General features: G+C 39.5%; 1 protein-coding gene across 1 annotated transcript in view; it reads right to left on the reverse strand.

Annotated features, from left to right (window-relative positions):
- cntnap1 (contactin associated protein 1) overlaps positions 1-4,782 on the reverse strand; it is a 34,770-nt gene extending 29,988 nt beyond the window's left edge. Inside the window, exon 1 of the mRNA XM_060893072.1 lies at positions 4,710-4,782. Coding sequence (XP_060749055.1) covers positions 4,710-4,782 — 73 coding nt within the window. The remainder of the gene's footprint in view (positions 1-4,709) is intronic.
- Between the last annotated feature and the right edge of the window lie 16,848 nt (positions 4,783-21,630).

Below are 21,630 nucleotides of genomic sequence, written 5' to 3' on the forward strand. Positions count from 1 at the left end.
TGACCTTCAGCAGCAGCACAAGAGGACAAGAGGAGTGTGTGTGTGTGTGTGTGTGTGTGTGTGTGTGTCTTTGCCACTGATTCACAGCTGGTCCGTAACAAACCATTCTTCACGCTGTTGATTCGCTGTTGTATTAAAGTTGAGTGTGTCCATAGGAATCGTTTCTGTAAAAATAGAATAACTCTTGTGTCCACTTTAAATCTGTTAATATAACACGCAATCTTTTATCGTAAGTTTCTTAAAATTAAGGCGGAACCACTTCTAAAGCTTGTTTTAAAAGCCCAGCGCACATTGATAGCGCATGGATTTTACAGTACAGATGAGATCAGCAGTGTCAGGACTCACAAGTTCCAGCCAGACTCTCCTGAAGCATCTCTTAAATCAAAGCAAGCGGTCACTTTTTTTTTTCCATACTATTTATACCACATTGCTGCCGAATTGTTGGTTCTGATTGGACAAAATGTTATAATTCTATATTTTTTTTCTATAACAGCAGATCAGACATGTTATGTTAGGTTAATGTGCACATTCTAACACATTATAGTTACTATAGTAACAAATTTATACAGTGGATTTTACAAAAATGTGTAATTGTTGATATGGTGACATTTCTTTTAGCATTTATCTCTAGTGTCAGAACCTTTATATTATATTTGCAATTATGTATGACACACATACACACACACACACACACACACACACCTATCTCTGCATACTAAGAGAGCTCCACCCCATCTCCTTCTCTCTCTTGCACTCCAAGTTCACAGAAGGGCACCGTCATTCTTTCAGCTTCTAAAATTATCTTCCCTCCCTGCCTCTCCGTCTCATCTCGTTCTCTCCCTGTGCTTGTGTATGTGTGTGTGTGTGTGTGTGTGTGTCCTGACTCCATGATTTCTCCAGCTCTCACAGTCAAAGACAAGGAGAGGGGATAACAGCTGGCATGAAGGAGAATCCTGCATCCCAAACTGTGCTGACAGAGCATGTGCAAGCTCAAACACACACACACATACACACACACACACACATACACACACACACAAAATCACTCCCACCTCTGCAGGCTGACGCAGCACTTTTTCCTTGTGTGCGAGTCTGCATACCACATTAGCTGCCTCACATGAACTCTTTTAAAAGAGCATGCTTGTCCCTGGAGGATATCTGAGGTATATACTTTCCTTCAGAATATCACATGCGTGAGCCTGGTTAGCAATTACATCAGGATTTGTTTCAGACTTTTCTAGCACATGATTATGAATAATGCAATTCCAGAGGGAAGGATATAGGAAGACAAAAACAGTTACAGATTTAAGGAGAGCACCTTCAACACCACTGCACTGTATTTCCTCGGAACAGACAGACACATAATTCTCCCCTGACCTTGGCACTGATTCGTATTGTCACACCCTGCCTAGGTCTTCATCTATCTCTCTTTTTCTATCTCTCTATCTCTCTCTCACACACACACAGACATCCCTAATTCCCACCACAACCCAACAGCTCTCTTCCCTCTGACGGAGCATGTAATAGATGCAGGTCTGTTACCCAACAAACACACAATCAGTCGGTTTGTGTATCTAGAACATTCATACATCCACATGGGGAGATTTTACAGCCTTTGAAAAAATTAAAGAGACTATAACTGGTAAAGCTATTACATAAACACCAAAAAAGGTTTGCCTATCTATGCTTCTAGGATTAGTCTGCATTTATTCTTCTGGGAAGACTTTCAGCCATCAGAGCTTTAGAACGATCAGGAGACGTTTGAAGAGCAATCTGCGTTCCTTCTCATCCCAAAGATGTTCAGTGAAGTTGAGGTCATGTTCTTCCACTTTAAATTTAGAAAACCATGTGTTCATTCATGGAGCTTGGTTTGTGCCCAGCTGTTTTGTCACACTGGAATACTATTTGGGTCTCTTACTGTAGTTTAAGGGAAACTGTAAAGCTACAACATTGTGGGCACAGTGTGGGTGTGACGGTCATGGGGTGCACATACTTTTGCTCTTGTACTGTATATGTCAGAGACCCAAGAGCACCGAACACCAGAGAGCTTTGTTCCCATCACTGTTAATTAATATATGAAATCTATAAAATATAAAAGTGTGCTGTGTCATTCCTCTATAATGGACTTATTTCTCTGGGATCTCCAGCATTCCATTACTGGTTTCCTATTTCCACAGGACAACACAATCGACTGTGAGCGGCTGGTGAAACCGAGACGTTTTTCTTTTACACTGGGATTGAGAAGCTAAAATATATGACAGGCAAAATGTAAACCTAAAGCATCAAACATTTGCCTCTGTATCAAAGATAGCCTTAGATTATTTATGATGTCCTTGACTGACAGGATTGGAACTGCCCATCCACCACCGATCTCAATGTTTTGATCATGCTTGAGATGCTTTTCTGCTCACCATGGTTATAAAGCGTGATTATATGAGTTATTATATCCGGATTTTATTTTTTTTATTTTTTTTGCAGTATTCTGTGAGAACTCTGGCTTAGTGGTTAGCACATTCGCCTCACACCTCCAGGGTTGGGGTTCGATTCCCGCCTCCACCTTGTGTGTGTGGAGTTTGCATGTTCTCCCCGTGCCTCGGGGGTTTCCTCCGGGTACTCCGGTTTCCTCCGCCGGTCCAAAGACATGCATGGTAGGTTGATTGGCATCTCTGGAAAATTGTCCGTAGTGTGTGATTGCGTGAGTGAATGAGAGTGTGTGTGTGCCCTGCGATGGGTTGGCACTCCGTCCAGGGTGTATCCTGCCTTGATGCCCGATGACGCCTGAGATAGGCACAGGCTCCCCGTGACCCGAGGTAGTTCGGATAAGCGGTAGAAAATGAGAGAGAGAGAGAGAGTGTGAGAACTCTAAAGACTGTTGTGCATGAAAATCCCAGGAGCTTTCTGAAATACTCAGTTTTTCCTCATTCTGTTGTTTGATGTGAACTGAAGCTCTTGACATATTTCTGCAAGATTTTCTCTACTGTCACATGATTGGTTAATTAGATTACATGGATGTCAAGTGGATGGTGAGTGTCTATATATATATTATCAGTTTCTTCTAACTATTAGTTTAACTTTGCCTTTCTTTCTAAAATGAATACACAGTATGTAGATTTATTGTTTATTATTGCTAGTGTAATAAGGAGTTAATAAAGGAAGAGGAACGTCATTCAAATCTCCAGCTGAGACCAATTATAAACTGGAATGATGTAGCTGAGGCTGAGGAACTGTCAGAGCTGGTGATATTGCTGCTATTTCTACCTCTGGAGGCTCTTTTTGATGTTCTATTGTTTCCAGAGGCAAAAGACCGGGGTCATAATAGTAGGGTTTAAGCAACATCTGCTTTGGGTTTAAATTTAAATACAGATCTGGATATTTGGAGTTTTGAATAGTTACAGATACAGATAGTGTCGAGGCATTACACCCTTCAGACCAAGCGTCCGGACCAAATCTACAAAGATTCATGGACATTTTCTTCCCACAGGCCATTAGACTCTGAAACAGATCTCTTGATGGCCATTTTGTCCATCTCATTTCACTGTGTTACACAAACTACTCAACCCAGTGCACTCACTCACTCGGTCACTTCACAAGGAAGACAAATCTCTAAATTGTAAAAAAAAAAAAAAATAAATAATCCAGATACATAACTCACTTTATATTCTCTGTTTTACTGCATAGGACTATTAGGATTGTACTATTTCTATCCATAGGAAACCTTTTAACTGTAAAATAATTTCCTTTTCTGTATTTATTTCAGGAGAGATATTTCCATGTGCATTTGTACTACTTGTGTTTTAGCCATATAGCTTTTTATACCTGAACTTTTCACAGACAGCATTAGTTTACATCAGAATCACTCAATCTCCTGCATAGTTTTGGTTGTATTTATATTCCAACAGACTCATCTCTTGGGACTTGGGAACATTTCTAAAAGTGGCCAGGACACGCCACTGTTTCTAGGATGTGATATATGTATTTATTTTTTTTTGTCATGCCACTCCCCTACCATCCCAAACACACACACACACACACACTTCCAAATCAGACTGCTGTCATGATGTCAGTCCTAAACTGTAGCAGGTTCAACCCCCTTTCCAAAAGATATTCATCCGCCTTTGAACATTTCTGTCCATGCAAAGTTCCCAGTCAGTGGATTCCTCTGCATTACACGTCATGCAAACGCACGAGCGCGTCCTCACGGACAGGTGAAGCCGCACGTTCGTCATTAAAACGCAATTATATATGTAGAAATCAAAATGTATATCTAAACAGTAAACATTCGGGGCTGATAACAGCTGTTTGTCATTCTGCATGAATCGCAGGGGTGCACCGTGTCCTTCCCGGTGTAGGATGCGCTCCACGGAAAGTTGCGTGCGGGCGCGAGGAAGCACCGCAATGCAGAAAAGATCCCCGCGCGCGCACCACCGTATAGGACAGCACTCACTCACTCACTCACTCACTCACTCACTCTTTCTCTCCTTCTCTTCTACAAAACAATCCGGATCCTTAAAACAAAAAACACCTCTAAAATACAGGTCATGCAATAAATAATCACACTTTTAGTCAATATGCAAATGAGCCGTGTAAAGGTGTGGTGTTTCAAATTGTAGGTCTTAAACCTTATTTTACGCCATTAAGCTCTTACTAAACACGCGCCCCTTGCCGTGCATGGCGTTTAAAAATCTTTAACGTAAACTGGAGACACTTACGTGATGAACAGCGATGCAGCGCGATGAAGAGCAAAAGGCCAGGAAGGAGTAACCGCACAATTCTCAGCTCCATCATCGTTCTCTCCCGCGCCACTGGGGTCACCGGATTCCCCTCGGATCGCCGCTCTGATTAGATCATTAGTGTCCACACCTCCGGGGGTAACGGGGCAGTGATGTCTGGTTTTTGCACGGCTCTTCGGCTTTTTTCGGTAACTTTATCTCGCGCTGCTCCAGGTGCTCTGCCGGTCGGCCGCGTGCACGGTGCTGATGCTGCGACTTAGCGGGAGCGCGCACACAATTACACTGAATAGTAAGTGCTGGAAGTTGAAGGGAAACGAACAGAGCAAATTAAAACCTGGAGCCGAAAGATTGCTGAAAAATACTGTTAAATAAAATAATCTATCTATCTATCTATCTATCTATCTATCTATCTATCTATCTATCTGTCTGTCTGTCTGTCTGTCTGTCTGTCTGTCTGTCTGTCTGTCTGTCTGTCTTGAAATTGAACTTGTCTATCTATCTATCTATCTATCTATCTATCTATCTATCTATCTATCTATCTATCTGTCTGTCTGTCTCTCTGTCTTGAACTTGAACTTGTCTATCTATCTATCTATCTATCTATCTATCTATCTATCTATCTATCTATCTATCTATCTATCTATCTATCTATCTATCTATCTATCTATCTGTCTGTCTGTCTGTCTTGAACTTGAACTTGTCTATCTATCTATCTATCTATCTATCTATCTATCTATCTATCTATCTATCTATCTATCTATCTATCTATCTGTCTGTCTGTCTGTCTGTCTTGAACTTGAACTTGTCTATCTATCTATCTATCTATCTATCTATCTATCTATCTATCTATCTATCTATCTATCTATCTATCTATCTATCTAACTGTCTATCTGTCTGTCTGTCTTGAAATTGAACTTGAACTTTTCTATCTATCTATCTATCTATCTATCTATCTATCTATCTATCTATCTATCTATCTATCTATCTGTCTGTCTGTCTGTCTGTCTGTCTGTCTGTCTGTCTGTGTCTGTCTGTCTGTCTGTAACTCTTCAGCTCTAGTGCAAACTTAACCAGCCACAGCTAAACGATGGCAAGGAGATAGTAGTAGATTTCAGGAGGTCTATGATGAAGTCTATGATTGTCTGTCATCATTAATAGAAAGCTATTGGAATTAATAAGAACATATTATTATATTATTATATTAGTACCAGTACGTGACACTGTGTACCAGCAAAAAAATCTTTGAACAGTGTTTTAGACTCATGGTATCTTAATTATGTAACCTAGTGAACCAGAGTTAATGTATCCAATGATAGAGACTTAATCACTTTTGTACGTCGCTCTGGATAAGGGCATCTGCCAAATGCTGTAAATGTAAATGTAAAAGTCCTTCACGCTCTCTGAGATCACAAAACTCAGGACTTCTGGTAGTTCCAAGAATATCTAAGTATACTAAAGGTGGTAGAGCGTTTTCATATTTAGCTCCCAAACTCTGGAATAGTCTTCCTGATAGTGTTTGGGGCTCAGACACACTTTCCCAGTTTAAATGTAGATTAAAAACTCATCTCTTTAGTCAGGCGTACACATAACACATCCCATAATACTGTGCACTATTATATCAGCCTTGTAAATATTATGAACAGCAGATATGTTAATCCCTCTCCACTGCTTCTCTCTTTCTACCCATCCTGAGGCATCCAGAAACTGTACCAGTCTTCCGTGCGATGAAGATTTTGGACCTCCACTGAGATGAGGCTGACTCAGGGAATCCTGAGGCACCTAGAGATCTATCAGCTACAGTTAGACTCTGCTACACTAAAAAGATGTGAACTCCATGTGATCTTTTGTATCTATACAACATCTGTTTGACTGTATATTTATAATCACACCCTCCGGTGTCACCCATATGAGGATGAGGTTCCCCTTTGAGTCTGGTTCCTCTCAAGGTTTCTTCCTTTACCATCTAAGGGAGTTTTTCCTTGCCACTGCTGCCTGAGTCACCTCAGACTTGCTCATTGGGGATAAATACATACACATTGTGAACTAAATCCATCTAATATTAATCTTGAATTTTGCATTCAATTAATCTTTATATTATTCTAAATAATAACCTTCTGTTCTATGTTTATGTTCTGTAAAGCTGCTTTGAGACAATGTCAATTGTAAAAAGTGCTATACAAATAAACTTGAATTGAATTGAACTGAATTGAATTGAATTGAATAAAAGTACCAGCAGGGCTGCAGTCACACTGATGTCCTGAGGAGGCTGTGTTGTTTAACATGTGGGTGTTGTGAAGGGCTACGGAAAAGGCCAGCTGTGTTATACGATATATACCAGCAAGCTGTTTGCATTATGGACATTACATCACACACCAGCTAATCAGAGAAGTAGCCTCAGTAGCAGATATAAACACATGAACACAAGACATTAGTACCGTGGCTTATTAGTAGTAGTAGAAGTAGTCAAATGAGTAGTGGTAGTAGTATTAAAATAAAATTAGCAATAGTAGTAAAATTAATTAAGTATTAATGTAAAGTTTAGTAATAGACGTAGTAGTAAAATTAGCATCAGAAGTAGGAAAAGTAGTTAAATTAGTAGTAGCAGTAATAGTGATAGTACAATTAGTAAGAGTAATAGTAATAGATAAATGAGTAGTGATTTTATTAATACTACTAAAAATAGGAGCATTATTAGGAGCAGTAGTAGTAGTAAAAATTGTAATTAAATTACTCACTCACTCATTTTCTACCGCTTATCCGAACTACCTCGGGTCACGGGGAACCTGTGCCTATCTCAGGCGTCATCGGGCATCAAAGTGCCAACCCGTCGCAGGGCACACACACACACTCTCATTCACTCACGTAATCACACACTACAGACAATTTTTCCAGAGATGCCAATCAACCTACCATGCATGTCTTTGGACCGGGGGAGGAAACCAGAGTACCCAGAGGAAACCCCCGAGGCACGGGGAGAACATGCAAACTCCACACACACAAGGTGGAGGCGGAAATCGAACCCCCAACCCTGGAGGTGTGAGGCGAACGTGCTAACCACTAAGCCACCGTGCCCCCTGTATAATTAATAGTAGTAGAAATATTAGATTTTAATAAAAGATTTGGTAACATAACAATAACAGTGGATGATTATACAGTAACTAGATCCCTGGGATCAGAGTGAAACACAGTGTTGCAGTTTGTCCCTGACTTTGTTATCTAAACAGCTTTGGTTTTAGGAAATGGGTTTGTAGGGCAGACACTGAGCACACTGTGGGCTTGAGTGAGACCAGGGCATCTAGCTCTGGATTTGTGCTGCGATTTAATCAGTTCAGATTGAGGTTTTTTCATAAGCAGCTTTTCTCCTACTACATTTTTCCAACAAAGGCAGAGTGGAGTTTTACAGGATTGATCTTCCTCAATGAACACATTTCAGTGAAGAGAAGAAACAATTCAGTGCAATTACGATTTATGGTTTTAATCTTAACCACCGGTTCTGTATTAAAAGCCACAAAAAAACTACTCCCTTTTTTGTATCTATTGTCTGATGACGTGTGTGTGTGTGTGTGTGTGTGTGTGTGTGTGTGTGTGTGTGTGTGTGTGTGTGTGTTGGAAGAGAAATTTCATCCATCTTAATACTTAAAATTGTAAATATGTACAAAGATATGGAAAGATTTTTTTTATATATTTGAAATATGAGGCATGAAACATGTCTAGCATTTCATGCACCAGTTCAATTTACACCTCCGCAAAACCCATCCAACTGCTCCAACAGGACCGCATTATAAATGATTGCGATAAAAAATCTGTCTCATCCGGGCAGCAGTGAGGCACAGCTATCTATAAAGTCCCTTCTTTAGCTGACAGTCATGCTTTGCATGCGTTCACACGGACAATCTCTCTCACAGATTAAACAAGCTTCCAGATGCCTCGCTTTTAAGATTACGTTTGTAGCGTGATGAAATAACGTGAAGGGAAAAAGTAAAGCAAGAACTAGGAACTTTGTCAGAGCTTGGGTTTTATTAGAGGCAGGCATTTTATTAAAAGCTTAAATAAAAAATAAAAAAGATATTTTGCAAATTATATATGGTATGTTACAATTAACACTGATTTGTTGACTTTATTTTCATTAAAACAACTGATTATTTAACCACCCCAATGTCAAACTAATGATCCTTTTACTTTAATAAGATTTGATTACTTACCTGTTGCTATGTTGAGAAAAAGGATCAACCAATCAGGATCGTGCATCTCTGACAGCTAGTCAGCTAGCTACATTCTGAGCTTAAAGCTACAGATGTAGAACAGGAGGCGACAAAGAAAGCTACATTTGTATTTCTACAGCAAGATGTCGTTTTTCTTATTACTGTACTTGTCATTTTTAGATTGGTCGATGTCCGATTGTAGATTAAATTTTAAAATATTACGATCGCTGCTTTCAGGGATCCGCCCAAAATGCGTCAAAAATGCAAATGCAGCTAAGCAATCTGGCTAGACAGCAAATCAAGATTGTAGCTAATGGTAAATATTGCACATGTGCTGAGATTACATGATGTTTTCAGGCAAAATCGACTCAATTGCTTTGAAAAATCCATTTATGCCATTTGACAGATCTGTCAATAAAATTACCTAACAGTTTTTAAAAAATAATAAAAGTTAGTTTTTGTAATATTATTTCCATTTTTTGGGGGCACGGTGGCTTTGTGGTTAGCACGTTTGCCTCACACCTCCACGGTTGGGGGTTCGATTCCCGCCTCCACCTTGTGTGTGTGGAGTTTGCATGTTCTCCCCGTGCCTCGGGGGTTTCCTCCGGGTACTCCGGTTTCCTCCCCGGTCCAAAGACATGCATGGTAGGTTGATTGGCATCTCTGGAAAATTATCCGTAGTGTGTGATTGTGTGAGTGAATGAGAGTGTGTGTGTGTGCCCTGTGATAGGTTGGCACTCCGTCCAGGGTGTATCCTGCCTTGATGCCCGATGACGCCTGAGAAGTTTGGATAAGCGGTAGAAAATGAATGAATAAATGAATTTCCTTTTTTTTTTGCCTGCATCCTTACTTTTATTCATTCGTTCATCTTCTACCGCTTATCCGAACTACCTTGGGTCACGGGGAGCCTGTGCCTATCTCAGGCTTCATTGGGCATCAAGGCAGGATACACTCTGGACGGAGTGCCAACCCATCACAGGGCACACACACACACTCATTCACTCACACAATCACACACTAGGGACAATTTTCCAGAAATGCCTACTTTTATTCCAGTAAAAAAAAAAATAAATTCATGCTATCTTTAATTTCATGTAAATATCATTTCTCAGTTCTTTGTATTCAACTTATTTCCTCCACAGCACTGGAATGAATTTATTGCTACAACACTAGCAGGCATAAATTACACCGTTAGAGAGACCAAACACATACCATTTAATTGAAGCATGACTCTACCATAGCCCACACACACACACACACACACACACACACATACACACACACACACAATCTTTGGTGGCATAAGAAAGCATGACTTAGTTCTTCACGCATCCGTTTGTGTGAAATTTCATATACTGAAAGCTTTCAACTGCATCTTAAACCCTGCAAGTGTTTTCTGTCACACTGACATCAATTCACACCAAAAATTCTATTTTTCTGAGAAACGCTTATGTCATTTATTTTGGTTCGGAAATGTCAGCTACAGAGGGGAACAAATTCCTGGAACTGAGTGTTGTTTTTGTAATTAAAGCAACAGTCTGGCACTGAAACGCTCCTCCACCTTTCCAGGCCTTTGATATTCCGTCCAGCACACAGGCTTTTGAACCTTCAGCACATTTTTCACCTATTTCTCACTGTCGAATAAGCAGTTGGCCAGAAGACAGACTCATAACCGGCTCTGCATCCAGACTCGCAGCCTAATGAGCCTCTTTGGTGCATTTATGAATCTGCTCTAATGGAGAACTAACAGAATTTTATTTCACAAGCAGAACTACATCACAAATAAAAGACCTGCTGTTCTCAAGATCTAGTGACTGTGAAGGTCATAGCACATGATTTGCATATTTTCATCCTTCAGATCCATACGTTAATTCTTATCACAGCTCTCACGCCATGTGATTAGGGGCGTGGTTATGCAGGAAATGACTCCGCCCACTAGTACATGTGACAAGTGATTTCCATGTATGGGAAAAAGTGAACGAGGCAAAACATGTTAGCAAAAAAAAAAAATGTCCCTCTTGAGTGAGTTGGGAAATATTGAGTAACATTGTTGAATGGAACAGTGCGCCATCAACAAAGTCCTTATTATGAGTGGGATTTTTTTTATGCTCTGATTTCCCCAGTTTGTGTTTCAGTAAGAAAATAAACAGCTAAATGTTTCATGGTCTCAGTAGTTGTGTTTGGTTTATGAGGCAAGTTATTGAAATACAAGTAAACTGGTTAACATTTAAGTAAATAAACTGATTGACAGGGGGGCACGGTGGCTTAGTGGTTAGCACGTCCTCCTCACACCTCCAGGGTTGTGGGTTCAATTCCCGCCTCCGCCTTGTGTGTGTGGAGTTTGCATGTTCTCCCCGTGCCTCGGGGGTTTCCTCCGGGTACTCTGGTTTCCTCCCCCGGTCCAAAGACATGCATGGTAGGTTGATTGGCATCTTTGGAAAAATTGTCCGTAGTGTGTGAATGAGTGTGTGTGTGTGCCCTGCGATGGGTTGGCACTCCGTCCAGGGTGTATCCTGCCTTGATGCCCGATGACGCCTGAGGCACAGGCTCCCCGTGACCAGAGGTAGTTTGGATAAGCGGTAGAAAATGAGTAAGTGAGTGAACTGATTGATTATGATGTAATATGTAAACAGTCTGTGTACTTTTGCAATTTTCATGTCAAGTCACCTCAATAATATTGTCATTTCAAACATATATAGCTGATGTAGTACATAGTGAAATAAGACAATGTTTCTCCAGGACTGTGGTGCTACATAGAACAAAGACAGAGCTACACACAACAACACAAAGCTAAGTTAGTCCTAGCCATATAAAGTGCATCTGTGCAACCTGGTGCAAACAGCGCGAGACACAAGACAGTGCAAACAAACAATACAAAACGCTGCAAGACAATACACAAAAACAGCACAGACCCGTGTACATACTGTATATTATACAAAAGAAAATGTGCAAAAATATAGGGATCTGAACAAGAGGGTTCAATTTAAACATACAGTATCTACGCTCATGTACTGTAATAGCAGCAGTTTGATGAGGTATTGAAATGTGGTTTGCAGAAACAGCAATTGATTGAAATGTGCAAGACAGCATGTGCAAAAGTTAGCAAGAACAGTGTGCAAAGCAACATGTAAACAGTTTGGTATGGTGGTGCTGTAGATATGGATGTATATTGGATGAATGTGTTTTTGATTTGATGCAGTGTGTGTGTGTGTGTGTGTGTGTGTGTGTGTGTGTGTGTGTGTGTGTGTGTGTGTTCGGTACAGTTCAGTTCAGTTGTTGAGGAGTCTGGTGGCTTTTCAATAGTTTCTTTTCATCAACAGAAACAAACAAAAAATACAAGAAAAAAACAGAAGATATAGGACAATATCAAACCTCCACTTTATCCCTAAGATCCTAGAAAAGTTTGTAGCTCAGCAGTTATGTTCAGACCTACATAGGAATAAAATTCATGAAATGTATCAGTCAGGATTTAGACCTCATCATAGCACAGAAACAGCGCTGGTTAAAGTGGTAAATGACCTGTTATTGGCCTCTGATCAATGTTGTGTCTCTTTGCTAGTATTACTTGATCTTAGTGCAGCTTTTGATGCCATTGACCATTCTATACTAGATAAACAGATCGATATCAGTTCGTAGATTTAAATGGTGACCACTCTAATCAAACAAAAGTAATGTTCGGTGTTCCCCAAGGTTCTGTTTTAGGCCCATTGCTTATCTCCCTATATTCAATTCAATTCAATTCAATTCAAGTTTATTTGTATAGCGCTTTTTACAATGGACATTGTCACAAAGCAGCTTTACAGGCAACAGTGGCAAGGAAAAACTCCCTTAGATTGGTAAAGGAAGAAACCTTGAGAGGAACCAGACTCAAGGGGAACCCATCCTCATATGGGTGACACTAGATGGTGTGGTTACAAATATACAAGTATCACAGAGTCCAACTGGAGCCAGTAGATCTGTAGATGTCTCAGGGTTCTCACAGAGTCAGCCTTGTCTCAATGGAGGTCCAAAAATTTCATCGCACGGAAGACGATCATAGCATGGGTGTCTCAGCATGGGTAGAAAAAGAGAAGAGAAGAGTAGTGCAGAGGGATTAACATATCTGCTGTTCATAAGAATGTGCAGGTCTAGTGTAATAGTGCACAATATAAATATAACGGGATGTGTTATGTGTACGCCTGACTAAAGAGATGGGTTTTTAATCTACATTTAAACTGTGAAAGTGTGTCTGAGCCCCGAACACTATCAGGAAGACTATTCCAGAGTTTGGGAGCTAAATAAGAAAACGCTCTACCGCCTTTACCGTTTTGTGATCTCAGAGAGCGTGAAGGATTGTAACGTGTTAGAAGACTAGTTAGATACATGGGAGCTAAACCATTAAGAGCCTTGTACGTAAGTAGCAGCAGGTTGTAATCAATTCTAAACTTAACAGGTAGCCAGTGTAGAGATGATAAAATTGGGGTTATATGGTCATACTTTCTTGTCCTAGTGAGAACTCTGGCAGCTGCATTTTGGACTAACTGTAGCTTATTTATTAAAGATGCAGGACAACCACCTAGTAATGCATTACAATAGTCCAGTCTAGAGGTCATGAACGCATGAACTAGCTTCTCAGCATCAGATATAGACAGGATGTTTCTCAGCTTGGCAATATTTCTAAGGTGGAAGAAGGCTGTTTTTGTGGTTTGGGCGATATGATTTTCAAAAGACAAGTTACTGTCTAATATAACACCCAGGTCTTTCACTGTCGAGCTACTAGTAGCAGTACATCCCTCTAATTGGAAATTAAGTTGTGAGAGTTTCTGTGTACTGGTTTTTGGGCCTATAAGTAGTATTTCTGTCTTATCAGAGTTTTTCTATATATGCTGCCCCTTGGTGCAATCATTTGTAATCACGGTATTGGCTTCCACTATTATGCTGATGACACGCAGCTGTATGTTTCCGCTAAGTCAGAGGTGAGTCACCAGCTTAATAAGATTGAAGATTGTGTGAAGGACATTAGATAGTGGATGCTCATTAACGTCCTCCTGCTTAACTCTGACATGATAGAAGTGCTTTTACTAGGTCCACATTCAGCCAGTAGTAAGCTTTCTGATTACAGAGTAACTCTGGATGGTCTTTCTATTACATCATGTGCAGCAGTAAAAGACCTCGGTGTGATTATTGATACCGGTCTCTCATTTAAAGCTGACATAAATAATACCACAAGGGAAGCCTTCTTTCATCTCAAAAATATTGCTAAGATAAGAAATATGATGTCATTACATGATGCACTAGAAACACTAGTTCATGCATTTGTTACCTCTAGGTTACATTATTGTAATGCTTTACAGTCTGGATGTTCCAGTAGGAGCATAAACAAGCTCCAGTTAGTCCAGAATGCAGCATGAACACATCACTCCTATCTTATTCTCATTGCACTGGCTTCCAGTCAAGATTCGCTTTGATTATAAAATACTATTATTAACCTATAAAGCACTTAATGGTCTCACGCCACAGTACCTGAGAGATATTTTGTTTTTTTATGATCCGTCACATCTACTTCTATCAAAAGGTGCAGGCTATTTGGTAGTAAAAAGTCTCCAGCAGGGGGCAGAGCTTTTTCTCACAGAGCCCCACAGATATGGAAGAGATTTCCAATTAGCAGAGATGGGGGACTCGAGTCATATGACTTGACTCGAGTCTGACTTAAGTCACAAATTTGAGACTTGCTTGACAAATATTAAAAAAGACTCGACTTGACTTTGACGACATTCATGATTTGAGACTTACACATGTGTGACTTACTCCCACCTCTGCCAATTAGTGTTCGGGACTCAGACACAGTCTCAGTATTTAAGCCCAGGCTAAAAACACATTTGTTTAGTATAGCTTTTTATTAGTAGCTTTTCTTAGGTAAAGGAGTAGATCTGGAGGGTTCATGGGCAGTGGCGGTTCTAGGATTTTTCTGTAACAGGGGCCATTAAGGGGCCACATGTTACATTCAGGGGCCAAGTACAGGGTACATTCATTCATTCATTCATTCATTCATTTTGTACCGCTTATCCGAACTACCTCGGGTCACGGGGAGCCTGTGCCTATCTCAGGCGTCATCGGGCATTAAGGCAGGATACACCCTGGACGGAGTGCCAACCCATCGCAGGGCACACACACACTTTCATTCACTCACAGACACTATCACACACTACGGACAATTTTCCAGAGATGCCAATCAACCTACCATGCATGTCTTTGGACCGGGGGAGGAAACCGGAGTACCCGGAGGAAACCCCCGAGGCACAGGGAGAACATGCAAACTCCACACACACAAGGTGGAGGCGGGAATCGAACCCCGACCCTGGAGGTGTGAGGCGAACGTGCTAACCACTAAGCCACCGTGCCCCCCAGGGTACATTCAAGCACACAAAATAATTTATTCAGTACGGTGCAAATACATTTTGGCAACATTCTTTTTTCAAATGCTCGAGTGCCGCCAATTGTTTGGGGGTCGAATTGCATCTGTGATCGTTGTTAAAAATTCTCTGGTTGCTCTTCTCTTCAACGATTGATGGAACAGGGCCAATCAGGGGCCAATCAGATTTCAGCAGGAGCCAGGGCCCCTGTGGCCCCGCCTCTAGAACCGCCCCTGTTCATGGGCATAGAGTGTTTGGTGAACTGGGATGTCTGAATTCTGTTCGGCTTACCACCCTCGCAAGTCGCTCAGGTTTGCAGACTGTGGAGTGGTGGGACGCTTTACACCCCAGGAAGCCCTCATGTCTTTCATGCCTTCTGACGCTAGCCTTTTAATTATGCTGTCATAGATAGTCTTGTTGGAGTCCCTGTCTGCAATTTGCACATAATTTACATTGTCTATACAGTAACCTGAACACAGTCATACCTAACAATTTTCCTCTCTCTCTGTCGAGCTATACATGCCACTCCGGAGCTCCCAGTGAGAATCAGCTAGAATCTTGGAGCCCGGTTGTCACCTTGCCAGGGATTGATCTGCATGGTCAGCCAGTGTCTCATAGGATTGTTGTGAATAAAGCCGCCCGGAGACTGTCAAGCCTTCGATTGAACCAATGTTGTGTCAGTCAGCTGTATGGTCTGGTCTTTATCAGCAATCAGGTCTGTGCTGAACTCAGAGTTTACGATGACCCATTAGTTCCTCAGGAGCTCTCGGCTGCACTATTATAAACTGTTGTAGAAAGAAAATTATTTACATTTACATTATTTACTGTAGAGTGTCACCCAAATTATAATGTTCCCTTCTGAGTCTGGTTCCTCTCAAAGTTTCCTCCTCATATCATCTCAGGGGGTTTTTCCTCACCGCCGTCGCCTCCAGCTTGCTCGTTAGGGATAGGGATAGATATATAGTATTTAACTTTATAGTATGTAAACTTTAATTGTATATATTCACTTATTTATTTTTAAATCTCATTTTTTTCTTTTTATTATTATTATTATTATTATTATTATTATTATTATTATTATTATTATTATTATTGTTATTATATATTTACTTCTTTTTCTCTCCCTTCTGTTTTGATACTTCTGTAAAGCTGCTTTGAGACAATGGGAAATTGTTAAAAGTGATATACAAAAAAACTGTTGAAAAAAAAATTGAATTTAATTAAATAGAAAAAGTAGTATTTTATCCATGAACAAAAAGGAAACCATTAATCGTTTTAAAAAGGTGATGACACTTTTATAAATTAATTTTCTTTCCTTTATTTATGCTTTAAATAGTGAAAGTTCAACAATGAGACAATGTCCATTTCTGAAAGTGCTATACAAATAAATATGAGTTAGTCAGAGTTTACTGTCAATTCTGCTATATGTTCAGGACATACAGAGGATTGAAACTGCATTTCTCTCAGTCCTGTAGTGTAGCAACAAAAAAACGATAGATAGATAGATAGATAGATAGATAGATAGATAGATAGATAGATAGATAGATAGACAGACAGACAGACAGACAGACAGACAGATAGATAGATAGATAGATAGATAGATAGATAGATAGATAGATAGATAGACAGACAAGAAGGTAGATGATAGATAGATAGATAGATAGATAGATAGATAGATAGATAGATAGATAGATAGATAGACAGACAGACAGACAGACAGACAGACAGACAGAAAGACAGACAGACAAGAAGGTAGATGATAGATAGATAAATAGATAGATAGATAGATAGATAGATAGATAGATAGACAGACAGACAGACAAGAAGGTAGATGATAGATAGATAGATAGATAGATAGATAGATAGATAGATAGATAGATAGATAGATAGATAGATAGATAGATAGATAGATAGACAGACAAGAAGGTAGATGATAGATAGATAGATAGATAGATAGATAGATAGATAGATAGATAGACAGACAGACAGACAGACAGACAGACAAGAAGGTAGATGATAGATAGATAAATAAATAGATAGATAGATAGATAGATAGATAGATAGATAGATAGATAGATAGATAGATAGATAGATAGACAGACAGACAGACAGACAGACAGACAGACAAGAAGGTAGATGATAGATAGATAGATAGATAGATAGATAGATAGATAGATAGATAGATAGATAGATAGATAGATAGATAGATAGATAGATAGATAGACACTGATCATACTTCTGTACTTTTATGTAGGACTTTCAACACACACATTCACTTGTACTGCAGTATTTCTACAGTATAGATCAGTATTGGTACTTTTATTTAATTAAAGGTTTTATTATCCATTACTGACTTTTACAAGCATTACACATGTAATACAACATATTTGATGAAAAATATGTAAAGGAAGATGAGCATGATAACCTGCTGAGGGACTGATCAGACTGAAGGACCTTTTTAACACTGACCCAATTGGGATCTGGGATCTGGGACCCGGGACATTTCCAGGACAAAATCGTCTCGTTTCTCCATATTCCCATGACAGAAGCTCCGAGATTAGGACTTCAAAGATAGCTAGTCGTAATTACGACTTTCCATCACGTAAATATGAACTTCCCAGAAGAACATTTACGCTGTAATGGTGCAGATTGTTAATCGGCCACCAGATGGCGCACGAGACACGTCTTAGCAATTATAGCCTTTTTTTTTTTTGGACAGTACAATTATTTATAGGTGTTTATCAAGTTATTATACAGTAGTGTCGATGTGATACTGTCCATATGGCCAGGAATATTCCACTATTTTAAAACTTAATCTCTGTCAACATCTATTTCATCTGGAGAGTGTGACAGACAACAGACAACAGCTTTGGCATGATTTACTGTGACATGCTGCCATGTAGTGAGACACAAAATGGAAAATCAACTGACCTGAAAAGTGTCTGTGGGCAGCAGTTTGAAAAAAGTATGAATCCTTAAGCATCAAGGGTCATTTATGCTTTTTTATTTTGATTGTAAAAAGGTAGGGACAAACTATGCTATACTATGCTGCTGCTGATGATGATGATGGTCATAATCTTCATCATTATTATGTTCTGCAGTTTCCTCCGGGTCCTCAAGATGCCTTGTAGGCTAGGCTGACTGGCATCTCTTAAATGTCTGTGTGTGTGTGTGTGTGTTTGTGTGTGTGTGTGTGTGTGTGTTTGTGTCCTGCGATTGGTTATCAGCCTGTCCAGGGTGTCCCTTAAGAAAACAGAGAAAATATACAGATAATAGATGGATGCATACTCATTATAATCATCATCATCATCATCATCAGTTCTATTGATTATATTAAAATAATTTACTGTGTGTTGTTAATGTAGAGGCAGGTCATCATTTGCAATTAAACAGGAACATTATGGCAAGAATTCCAAAAGTGCTTGTGAAGCTCTTGGAGGTAACCGCAAGGAATTCACTGCAACAAGCTGGTTTGGACTTTCCCAATATTACACACCATCGCCATCATGTAAAACCTTCTCCTGGAATTCCGTGTTTCCACAGAAGCTTAACTCTATTGTCCATTGTGTGGTTATCTTTCCGTCTGCTGCTCTTATCAGCACGCCTCTGTGTGTGCGTGTGTGTGTGCGTGTGTATGTGTATGTGTGTGTGCGTGTGTATTATATGATACTGTCTGAGTATTTTCCGTAAACGCCACACATGTGCACAAAGGGGGAAAAAAACATTACGGCGCATCACTGAGTCATCGGTTACCGCTCAGTCTCCAAAGCAAATCTTCTCACAGACGCAGCGGCTGCACAACAACACAAAACAGTCTGCGAAGACGTCAAGGGAAACCGGGTCAGTGCTCGAAACACACGCCTGATGACGTGACTCCTAAACGTAAACAAACCCAAGCTAAAGCATGCCGGGCCTCGGGAACGAACCTGGTGAACAGGGTTTTTGCAGATACACCTGCAATAACTTATCAAAAGCTGGAGATCTTAATGAATATTATGCACTGGAGATTTCACAAGCCTGGATTTGGTTACTCCATTTGGCTGATCGTTAATTCCCAGAATCAGTGACGTACCGGACCCTCGAGCAAGTCCGCTAAACTCCAGCTGAAAGACTGGTTCTGATTATACAGGTTAATATTTGGGTCAAATTGTTTTTTTTCACACAACAAAAACATGACATTTTGTGTTCGTATTGACATTTTGTTTGAAAAAAATGACAGCTGTAAAATATTACACAGTGATGTGATACCTGATATAAACAAAAAACATGTCATTTTCAAAATGTTAAATCATCTCTCTCTGTTTCTCTCTCTCTTCTTCTTCTTCTTCTTCTTCTTTTTTTTTTCTTCTTATGATCTTTAGAAAATCCAGATGGCGCGACTTCCTGTGCAACTTTATGGATTTTGTCAATGTTACAATCACTGAAGTGCTTTAATGTTTATCTTTAAACACATTAAAGTTTCGTTACGGGAAAAATGTTGCATTCTACGTACGTTTAAATTCATGTTTGCTTTTCTAAGTGAGTTTTTAGTCATCTATCATTTAGCTGCCGATCCTGCATGCTAAAATACCTCGGCTAGCTAACTAGCAACTTTTTCTTAGCTAATATTAGCGATCAGAAAATTGTGTCATTGTTACTATTTGTATATTTTGTTTCTGTTAAATAAATCTGTGTAGGATATTAGGACAGAAGATGGATGGCTGGATGGATGGATGGGTGGATGGGAATTAGATTGATTAGATTAGTTAAATTTATCCAACAGAAAAAAAAGACCTTTTAGCCCCACATCACTTCCTGTTCCTCTCAGTGACTTCTGTTGTTACTCATCAAAACTTTTTGCTAACATTTTTTTACACAACCTTGCGAACGTTTTTTCTTTCCACAGGAAAGCAGACTTTACAGAGTCCCACCGTGAATCTTTCAGCCCCGAGAACAGCTGCTAAAACAACACGTCTGTGGGTTTATTGGACAAACAAACAAATAAACAGCCAGACCACGCGGTCTGACCAGCTGTCTGTCATCTGATGCTTTGGTGAAAAACCTCAAACCCATTTCCCCCAATTCAGAAACCACACTGCTGAATCCTTTAATCTGTAAAATTAATCGGCATTATTACTCCTCAGGATCGTTGGAATTAAAAAATACATCATGTTTGGACACAATTCCAAAGCATATGAATAGAAATGTTTTTTTTTTAAATCAGATCAGAAATGTACACATTATTTGCTTAGGTTATTTTTGATATTTAATTTTGTGATTAAACTTTGATTTAATTTTTATTTCTTTTATTTTTATTTCTCAATTATTTGGTATTATTTCTTTTACTTGTTATTCTTTGGTTATCCTTTTTTTCTGGACCATGTACAATTTTTACTTTTTACAAATCCCATTTGCTTTGGTGTTTAAAAGTCATCCTATTTATGACTATATTTCTATATATTCTATATTTCTATATATTTCTATTTTTTCTACCGAGTTTATCTACCAAAACTATCATTCCAGGACAACAATTCAAATCATTAGATATAAGGTAACAAACAAAAACAAACAAATAAATAAATAAATAAATAAATAATGATTATCTCAAATTTACAACCATATGTCTGGTCTCATGTGTAGAAATTAAATTCCTTTGTGTTTTCCCCAGTTTGTCCTGAGGGGGATACAAACTTTTGCATTGAGCCTAATTTATCTAGTTCTTATCTTTCTATAACTCGGAACGTTCTCGTCAATTGTCATGAAAAGATACAAGTATTTATTTTCCTCTATGTTCTGTGTTTTTTCCTCTATAACCACACTGTCAGCATTATCATCATCAACATCATCATCATCATCATCATCATCATAATCATCTCAGCCCTCACGAAACTAACAGAAGATTTTCCGCTCATCTTTAGCGTGACGTCTCGGTCAGCAGAAACCTGACAGCGTGCTGATGGTGTGTCCTACAGACCCCAGACTCACGCTGTCATCAAGTTCCACTTTACAGTTAGAAATAAACACGAGCACAGCGCAGTCTCACAGCAGTGTGTTTGCTTTAGCTTTAGCATCAATAACCTTCAAGCAACACTTGTATAATAAAACTAGCATCTTTCTTTATTCTCTCTGACACCTCGGTGACTGACGTCTCAGGCAATAAACTCTTCACAAACTTTAAACATGCAAGCAGATTCAACAATGTGATGAATGTATTAGAACAATTTCATTTCCCATGAGACTGAGGGTTACTGTATAACACCCTGACGTGTGTGTGTGTGTGTGGTTACAGGTGATATTAGACTAGATCCTTTTTAACACCTTGATTTC

This window comes from Tachysurus vachellii, chromosome 18 (genome assembly GCF_030014155.1).
Source record: "Tachysurus vachellii isolate PV-2020 chromosome 18, HZAU_Pvac_v1, whole genome shotgun sequence".
Classification (NCBI taxonomy): domain Eukaryota; kingdom Metazoa; phylum Chordata; class Actinopteri; order Siluriformes; family Bagridae; genus Tachysurus; species Tachysurus vachellii.